This window comes from Python bivittatus, unplaced genomic scaffold (assembly GCF_059951505.1).
Source record: "Python bivittatus isolate LINGU-HERP-01145 unplaced genomic scaffold, Pbiv_v1 ctg000470_np1212, whole genome shotgun sequence".
Lineage (NCBI taxonomy): Eukaryota > Metazoa > Chordata > Lepidosauria > Squamata > Pythonidae > Python > Python bivittatus.
Window position 1 is genome coordinate 3,889,974 of NW_028277065.1, and position 10,527 is coordinate 3,900,500.

Genomic DNA, 10,527 nt, shown 5'->3' on the forward strand with positions numbered 1-10,527 from the left:
CGGGAAAAGTAAAGTGAAGTAAGGTAAAGTAAAGCAAGAAAGGAAAGGAAAGGAAAGGAAAGGAAAGGAAAGGAAAGGAAAGGAAAGGAAAGGAAAGGAAAGGAAAGGAAAGGAAAGGAAAGGAAAGGAAAGGAAAGGAAAGGAAAGGAAAGGAAAGGAAAGGAAAGGAAGGTGTCAGTTTCAGCCCAAGAATCACACGAGACAGTCCAGGAATCAGCTCAGCTTCTTTATTAGCCTGCACCTAATAGACAGAATCTCAACAGACTAACTCTAATCTCCCAATGACAGCAACTATAACCATTATGCTCTTAGGGAGGGGCCAGTCTCTTTCTCTTGACTTTCACACAGTCCCAGCTGGGGGCTGAGGAGATGCTTCCTTTGGAATCTCTCTCCTGCCTCCCTGTAACCTTGAAGCGCTATTCCAGAATCCTCCCTGCTCATTCTTTCCATCACAGAAGGTTGGATAAGACCAAAATAGATCTGTATGTGGATTAAAAAATGACAGGCTACAAGAACGATTAACAAAAGATGAAATACTGGATATACAAATGAAACCAGCTATCATTTTGATCATCAAAAAGGACATACAACAAACAACCAGGAGAGTTATTTGAATAATTTTCCTGTATTGGGTCTACAAAGGAGACTTGTTAAAGTTTTGAAAGAATAGGTGAGAAGGAACAAAGAAAAAAATAAAATAAATCAAGTTCTAGCACATCATTTAAGGGATTAAAGAACAAAATTGTTAAAAGTAAAGGAATGTAAAGTTGGTTTATTTAATCAAGGTTAAAATAGATGTTGTTATTTTTTGTAACCCTTAATGGACTTTTGCTGACCAGGACTGATTTATTTATTTATTTATATGAGTTATTTGTTTTTTTGTTACTTTTTATTTTTTTATTTTTTTCTCTATTTTTCTTATATATTGTTCTCTTTTTCTTTTTCTTTCTTTTTCTTTCTATTCTTTTTTTTAGTTAATATTAGTTTTTATCTCTATAACTGTAATGCTTAATAAAATTATTTGAAACAGCAAAAAAAGTGATTCTGGATCCACAGATCGGGCCATTTTTGACTCATGAGAAACACTATCTATGGATTAAATGCATTCTCTCTCTCTCTCTCTCTCTCTTGCTCTCTTGCTCTCTTGCTCCTATTTAACTGCTTATCCATCCTCTGTTCCATGTCAATAGAAGAGTGTTTCTCAACCTTGGCAGCTTTAAGATTCATGGACTTCAACTCCCAGAATTCCCCAGCCACTCCATGCATCCTAAAGCTGCCAAGATTGAGAAACATTGCTTTAGAGAGTGTTTTTTGACCTTGGCAACTTTAAGAGAGGTGGACTTCAACGCCCCGAATTCTCCCAAAGAAAGGGAGATTCTGGGAACTCTGGGAGTTGAAGTCCACCCATCTTAAAGTTGCCAAGGCTGAAAAACTTGGAATAGAAGCTTCCTTGAGTATCCAATTAATTGCTTTAAATAAAGATGCTTTAAATAAATGCCTCCAAATGTATCTCCAAAGATTACAAGAATAATTATCACAAATGTCAAGGGGCATTTTTCTGCCTAGGGGCAAAATATAAACAAGCATTTTACAGAGAATGTTACCTTTATACAGAATTGCTTACTGTTAAAAAAAAAAAGAGAGAGATCGAAAAGGCATTGTTGAGTCAACAAAGAAGCTTCAAAAGAATATCTCTAGACATCATCTTCTAAGAAAATTATGCTGGTGAGCTAAAATCTTTTGAGAAGAGTTGCACATTTCTTCTGGTCAGATTTCAGTAGTTTCAGAAAAGAAATCCTGCAATAGGACTCCATACAGTTGTAGAATTCAACTTTATTCTTGAATTAGTAAATAGATTGTGCTATGCTTTCTACCAAGTTTACCAACAATCTTATGACCTTTACTTGTGCAAGCATTGTTTGAAATGGGAAAGAAAACATAATAACTAAAGAGATTATTCCTGAGGAAAGGAATTCTCTATTTAATAACAGATGTGAGTATACTTTGCAGCAACAGTTAAGTCATGTATATCATTCAGACTAAAGGGAGGCAATCTTTTTGCATTTTTCTTTCTTTCTTTCTAAAAGACAGATGACATGTCCTTTACAATGTAGTGATGTCATTGGAGAGGGTAAGGCTGAAATCTTTGTCTCTATTATTTGTATGTGGAAGTGGAAAATTTTAGAGGGCTACAGATGCCACAGAAATGGGGCTGGGATTACATTCAGCCTATGAGATGCTGTTTGTCCTCTCCTATTTGAGGTGATTCGATGAGGGAAGAAGGGTAGAAGGGATATTGTGGGTAGAAAGGAAAGAACACTTATGAGTAAGTTGAGGATACATGAAAAATAAAAAGCACTGACAAATGTTTTTGGAAATCAATGTAAGGTATGCTGGGTGTATAAAGTACCAACCACATCTCTCTCTCTCTCTCTCTCTCTCTCTCTCTCTCTCTCTCTCTCTTAAGAGAAAGAAGAATGCTGATCAAGGAATTAAATAAATGAAATACTAGGAGACCGTGAAAATGCTTATTTTTACAACCACATCTTTGAACTGCATTTCAGTCCACAAATTTATATTTACATTTTGAAACCTGTTTTGGTCAGTAATAGTTATTTTTGAAATTGATAGCAATATTGGAAGGAGTGCAAATTGATGAAAATAGCCAACACACAATGTGACAGTGTTCCAGTTTTTATTTATTCTGTGAAGTGCTGGAGAACAAATGCCATCACTGTCACTCATTTAAAGCAGTGACCCATCAGACTTTTGAAAGATGATTTCAATTCAATAAGCATAGGGACTGATATTGTGCAAAACAAGGGATGGATTTGCAGTGGTATCATCTTTATTTCCAAACATTTCTCTAAACCCATGAATCCCCCATATGTACTGATAATTGTAAACCAATGCTTTGGTTGGAAATATGCCTACTTGCCTCAAACTTTGCCTCAAAAAAAGGCAAAAGACAACCTGAAGTGGTAAGGATCAACTGGGGGTGGGGGAGGTAGAGGCTTTGTGGAATTCAACTTCACTAGCTTACTTTCTGATAAATTAATATTTTGTAACTGAACACACCCAAACTTTGTAATTAATATTTTGTAACTGAACATGCCCAAACTTTTTGTAAGACCACTTGGGACATGACCTCAAAATTCCAAATATTATGTTCTTCTGAAATATCATAGTTCTTCATGGTTCATTGCTACTTAAACAATGTCATAATTGTCCAGCTTCTCAGCTACACTGATTTTCCTTTTTTGTCCCTACTCTGAAACTTGTGAAATGGCTTGTTTTATGTAGATGCAACAAACATGACAAATCATACTACTGTTTCTGAATTCATACTGCTTGGACTTGGGGATTTCTCAAAAGCGCAAGGACTAGTCTTTTCACTCTTCTTAGTAATTTACATGGTAACTATGGTTGGGAACTTTCTCATTGTCATCTTGGTTGTGACCAGTCAACTTCTCCACACTCCCATGTACATTTTCCTAGGGAATCTGGCTTTTCTGGAAGCCTGCTGCAGCTCAACTGTTATACCTAAAATGTTGTTGATCCTGTTAACAGGAGATAATCACATACCTTTTAAAGCCTGCTTCATACAGTTTTTTATATTTGCTTGCCTAGGAGGTGCTGAATGCTATCTCCTAGCGATGATGTCTTATGACAGATACCTAGCCATATGTAAGCCACTTCATTATGCTAGTCTCATGAGTGGCAAGCTGAGTTTCCACTTAGCAGCTGTGTCTTGGGCAAGTGGTTTGCTGGTGAGCACAAGCTTAAGTTTGAATATGTCACAGTTATCTTTTTGTGGCCCCAATGAGATTGATCATTATTTTTGTGATGTTGTTTTTGACATAAGAGAAATCTCCTGCAGTGACACCTTCCTCTCTGAACTGTCTTCCTTTATATTTGCCTGTATATTTACCCTGCCTCCATTTGTTCTCATCTTGACCTCTTATATTTCCATCATTGTTACCATCCTGAGAATGCCATCCATCACTGGAAGGCAAAAAGCTTTCTCTACCTGTTCTTCTCATCTCATAGTGGTTGGCTTGTATTATGGAACACTGATGCTTGTCTATCTTCTCCCAAGAACCAAGAAATTGAAACATGTAAAGAAATTCTTCTCTCTCTTCTATACAGCTTTGAGTCCCATGATTAATCCTCTCATATACAGTCTTAGAAACAATGAAGTAAAGGATGCCTTGAGCAGTGGGTTGGAGAGACTTATACTATGCATGATGCATCATAGTGCCAACTTTTGGAAGTAAGCTACTTGGAAAGAAAGTGCAGACACCTTGTCTTTTAGGGTTGACTCACATAGGAAGAAATGCATTTCTCTATGTTTGTTTTTTAATGAATCTCCTTTTTTGTATTGGTTTCAGAAGAATATAAGATATGGAAGATGATTCTATTAGGACATATTGTCGTTTGATATTTAGATGCACACACACACTCACACACACACATGATCTCTGCAAAGTGATCCCACTTCCCTTTGTGTAGTCATCATGAGCCCAGTTGCTGCTGTGATCCACAATGTGGCATATTCTCAACATGGAAAAGAAAACACTCTGCTTTGACTTCTCCACTTGAGAGCATGGAGGGAGGGGGTACTTTTTTTTGCTTGAAAAATGCCTTCTCCTCAAAAGAAGACTAGGAACCTGGCAAATTCTACATCTCATGACAGCCCTGATGGAATGCCAAGACAAAGGGCACTGTTTAACTGTAAAGAGCACTGAAAGGGTGGGATGTCAAAGCCTTTCTCAAAGTGAACCTCCTTTGATATTTTCTTGAGGCATAACAATATATATATATATATATATATATATATATATATATATATATATTCATTCATTCATTCATTCATTCATTCATTCATTCATTCTTTGGGCTAAGGTAAAAGTAATACTAAATGCATATAACAACAGTTAATTTATTTGTTTGTATTATTATTTGCCAGGATCTTAAAAAGAAACCATTGCTTGATTAGTATTGCACTCAATATATTCTGACATAAAGGCTTGATGTGAAGCAGATATTTCTTCCTCAGCTAATTATACTTAGGGTGCAGTCTGTTGATCCAATATTTTAAAAATGTATTTATTTTGTGCTTCTGTGCTTCTTAAAGAGGCATGTACTGTAATTGACTTGTATATAATCCATAAATAAACAGGCAGTTATATGTCTATTTGAATAATTGTTGCAGAAAACCATTTTATAAAAATTGTCCAGGAATGATATTTCTATTGTAATTGTTGAGACATGTAATTGTCAATCATTTAGTATCTTTATTTAAAAATAATAATAATTGGATATTCCAAGAAGCTTCTATAAACACAGAAGAATGGATTGAGAGAGAGAGAGAGAGAGAGAGAGAGAGAGAGTTTGCATTATGTCAATAGATATTCTTTCTCATCATAGTCCAGTCTGCATGAAGATGAATTATCATCATACTTCACAGAACCAGTAAGAAGTAGAAATAAATAGACAAGTATACTTAAAGATATACTGTAAAAACTATCATATACAAAGCTTAAATCTCTCTCATCCAATCCAAAAGGGGAAAGAAATTAAAATTTCCCTCAAACAATAGTTGAACCAACATTCCCCAAATAAAAATATGCCACCTTATTTATCATTGCTTAAATTGAATGTTATGGTCATGAAGCAATTGTAGCATACTTCCCATAACTTGATTTCATTCCTGTCTGAAATTCAGACATTATTTTTCAGAAAGAGATATGGAACTTTAGAAGATTTTTTTACTGTTTCCTCATCAGTTTCTCAGCCCACATATTAGCCAATAGATTGCTCTGATGGAGATCTTCTCTCTTGCTCTGTCTTTCCAAGGTGGAGTTTAAAACTTAGAATTCTTTGCAAGTAGGTTTTCTTAGTTAAGATTTTGATTGTTATGTTGAAATCAAGTTTCCTGTGTCAGTAGAAAATTGCATAGAATTAACACAGTTCTTGGGATTCAGGATGCCCTTTGATGCTGTGTCTAAAGCAATGTTTCTCAACCTTGTCAACTTTAAGATGTGTGGACTTCAGCTCCCAGAATTCCCAAGCTAGCACACTCAGGGGTCTGGATTGGGGTGATTACTTTATCGTGTTGGAGGCTTTTCCTGCCTATACAAACATAATTCATTATTCATGACTGTTGTACCTTTTCTCTTTCCTACACAATCATTTGTCAATCAGTGGCGAGAGCTCTCAGTTAACTGGCAATTAACTGGTCCAGGATGCTAACATGTGTACCATTTGCCACTTCTCCACTACTAAAGATGACCATGATGCCATCTGTTGCAGGCTGATTGCATAGATTGTTGGGTGACCTATGTGAGATGCTGCAAAGACTTGAAGCAATGATCATTAAGAACCATTACTCTCTCCTCAGCTTTCTAGGATTTTTTTTTCTTTTTAAACCTATTGGAGAGGTGCAATTCAAATCATGGATATTATATAGTGATACTGATAAAATATTATCGATAACTTTTGTTTTATGCTAATCAGCTGGGACAGACTTTTGAACAAAAGGCTATGAAGTAGTCCCTCTTATTTGGATTGTCTAAAACAGATTTGGAACAAATATAGAACCCAGAAGATAAAGGTTATGCTAGCAGATTGTTCTGCAGCATTCTATTTCCCATTGTTACAATACGTTAAAAACTAAAGTAAAATAAAAACAGGTGGGACGTAGAGCAAGACTGAACCCAGAAGAGATGTGAACAGAAACACTGAAGCCTTTAGCCAACGAAGTGAGGACTTTAGATTTAACAAATGTTCAACTTTGGGCAGGCAGTAATACAATGGTATGTGAGATGCCCTTAGTAGTTTAATGTATTTATAGATCAATGTATAAGGGATGTTTGTACTCATATTAGAAGCGTGTTAGTTGAAGACATGGATTTTTGTGTAGTTGTATGCAGATTATGCTCTTTTGTTAGCTAAGAACCTGACTTATTCTATATTACTTTTCTGCGGTCCGCATAATGTTAAATGATAGATATAATATACTACGGACCCCGTCTACAAGAGAATTTCATCTGAAGGGGTCCAGGAGGTGAGCCTTCTCTGCAGCAGCCCCTGCCCTTTGGAACACCCTTCCCCCAGAAGTGAGGTTGGCCCCGCCCTCTTGGACTTCAGAAAGAAACTGAAGACCTGGTTTTATTATTATGCATGGGGTGGAGATGGGAATGGTCAGTTTTGGGGCTGGCTGGTTCCGTAGTCCTGCCTGACCAATATTATCTGTTCCCAGGCTGCAACAATACCACCATTGCTTGGATTTTATCATATTTAATAATTGTATTTTACGCTGTATTATTTATGTTTTTATTGGTTTTAAATTGTTGGGTTGTGAACTACCCAGAGTCTCTCCTTGTGGGGGAGATGGTATTACACAAGCTGCTCCCAGGTTCGGGTTATGGTCACTCACTCACACACTCACAGCCTGTTGAGTCACGCGGATCTTGTCAGCCCCCCCTTGCTTTCTACCTGGGTTTTCCAGATAGGTGTGGCTGGAGAAGACAGACATACAGCCCTGGTCAACAGCAGGGAAATAATTAGGGATACAGACAAATCACTTCCAACCGAATACTGAGGCACAAGAGGTTCTTTGTAATACACGGAGACCCAGTGAATTTAAAGTAACAGCAAAACTTTACTGGTTGCAAGGTACCTTTGCTCTTTCTCATGCACACACACATGCACTCATCCACACTTACCCAGGTCCTTCCCAACTAAGCTGCCAGGCACTAGCTAGAGGGACTGAAGCCGCCAAGTCTGGATCCAAAGGTGACTCAGATGACTAAGAGGACTCAGAGTGGGCGAGCTTTGGGACCCCTTTTATCCCCAAAAGTCCTTGCTGAGTTGATTTACATGTTGATGGGATTGGGGTGAGGGCTTCCATGTGCTCAGGCCCAACTTCCCCTTTCTGGTTCAGGTCCTTTGTTTTTTCCTTAAGGACTTGCTTCCTTCTTATCTACCTCCCTGAAGGGATCTCATAGATAAGTTTCCTGGCTTTTGTCCTCTCTGCTTACGTGCCTGCTTCATGTTTAGGTTATGGCAGCTTCAGCCTAGTCTCACAGTGGGTGGTGATATAAATTTGATTTATAAATAAATATAAAAATAAATATAAATATAAATATAAATATAAATATAAATATAAATATAAATATAAATATAAATATAAATATAAATATAAATATAAATATAAATATAAATATTTATATTTATATTTATATTTATATAATAAGAGTGAGCATGTACTAATGTGATTCAGATCTGCAGACAGGGACAGATCTCAGTGATGCTCCCTCTGATGGAAATTATGATATGGGAAACTGTATAAAAAAGTAGAGACAGTTTCTTTTGCCGTATCCATCTGAAGAATTCCAGAGACATCCTCTTTTTTTTTGTATGCATGGGAGAAATGGGGATAGGGGTGACTGAAGGAAAGAAAAAGGGATAGAGACAGAGTGAGAAATTGTGATGTTTCTCCCTCTATTTTATTTCATTGATATCTTTTTCTACATACATCAGGCTTAACACTGGACATCTTTATTGCAGATCACTGATCTATAAAGAATAGAAACAAACACATAATAAAAGATTGACGTCAGCCATTCAAGGTAGGCTAGACTAGGAAATCCAAGTCACGTGTGCTAATACTACTTTTATTATAAGATTACATTAACAGAATCTTACAAGTCTGAATGTGCTTCCTCCTCCCTCTCTTTATCTGTGTGAGAACTAGGGAGGGTCTTGTCTGAGACATTGTCTCAGGTTATGGTTCTTCCCCGGAATCAGTTTTGTTTTGTTTTTTTAATCTGAGAGTTTCCTTGATGGCAGCTGTTCCTCCTGTCCCTCAAAACCATCCCCTCTTCTCACTCCATCTACTGTGAGAGTCATTCGGAACTTTGGAACTGTGTGCTATCAGTATGTTGATAACACCCTGTCCTGTAGATCCTTATAATCTTATTCCAAGGAAGCAATTCATAGCCTTGAAAGTTGCTATCCAGGGTTCATAAACTGTAATGCTAATCTCGCTTCATCTAAAAATAAAGACCAAAGTCTTATCTCAAGATCATAAATCCAGTCCAAGTATCACACATGTAAGAAGGCTTATCAGCAAATTATAAATGGTTGAGATATTCAGAACTACTAAACTTGGAAGGATTGTCGTATAGATTAAAAACAAGGGAGGAAGTGGAAAAGGAGGGGTACTTCTGCCACTGGTTCACATATTTCCAACTGAAAGAACAATTTAAAATAGATATCCAAAATTATAAATTTATGAAAGAATGATCATGGTGGGACACTCAAATTAATATCAATAGTGATCATATGATATATGATATATAAACTTTTATTACAAGTTAAAAGAAGGCTTATCAGCAGCATTAACAGATATTTGGCAAGTCTTTTCATGGCTTTGGCAGGCAACTGAAAAAGGTTTACATAAAGGTTCTCTCTAGCCTGGCTTCCCACCTTGCCAGTCTTGATCCTTACATTACAGCTGGTGCACCTATGACAATCATCCCTGAGCCAGTTAAATTTGGCCCATGCCTTAGTTATACTCTATCTTGACTATTGCAACATGCTATAGTAGTAGGTTTTTATTGATAAGTCAAAAGATCATATCAAACGCAAAACACAAAGTCGTATTGAAAGCGATAAAACAGAATATATACAATTATTTCACCACATTAAAATAGGCTTAAATAAGTTCATCACCCTTGCTAGCAACCCCAATCTGTCCTAAGGAACAATATCTCATTTTGACAGTCTTAACTATAAGTTGGTGGTGCTTTTAACGCGTTTATATTTATATTTATCCCCAGAAGGAGATAAGGGAATCTAATTTGAGGGTCCCATGAGCTGTTCTAACTAGTAATGGATCTAGGTACCAGGTCCTTGGCAAGGCATATCAATGACAAGCATATGTGATGTCTTCTGTAGCTTGTGCACCATATACCGTATGCACTTCCTTTCCTCATATGGTATTTTCTGGAATCACCTATATTTTACTATGAAGTCTTGCAGCTTGAATCTTGCCCTGGTAAAGGCTGTTCTTTGGCCCTGTGTCAGGCCCAGAGTTAAATATTGTTGTTGTGGTGGTGGTGGTGGTGGTTTTTCCTGTTTGAAATGACCTTTTGTTCTTGGCTAGCCATTATGGGGATTTAGTTCTTATAAATGAACTACCCTTGAAAATTATTTGAGAACTGCGAATAGTGCAAAATCCATCAAGCAGGCTGCCACCTGGTACAAAGTAAGGAGATCCCACATTGCCTGTACTGAAAGTTCTGTATTTTGTAAAATGCCTATAGGCACAGTTTAAGATGTCTCTGGCTTTTAAAACCCTGAAAGGTTTAAGACCTGAACATCTATGGGAATCATTCTTCTATGGACTTTCCTGGTTACTTAAAGCATAAGCATGTTGAGAGGTTGATTACGTCTAGAGATTGCATCAGATGAACAAAATACATTTTCCTACCAAACTGAGTCTGTAAACCACTAGGT

General features: G+C 36.9%; 1 protein-coding gene across 1 annotated transcript; it reads left to right on the forward strand.

The window, feature by feature from the left end:
- Nucleotides 1-3,314: 3,314 nt before the first annotated feature.
- Nucleotides 3,315-4,277, forward strand: LOC112542635 (olfactory receptor 10A7-like). The gene has a single exon (XM_025175981.1). It carries the CDS (start codon nt 3,315-3,317, stop codon nt 4,275-4,277), a length of 963 nt encoding a protein of 320 aa, XP_025031749.1.
- Nucleotides 4,278-10,527: the final 6,250 nt, after the last annotated feature.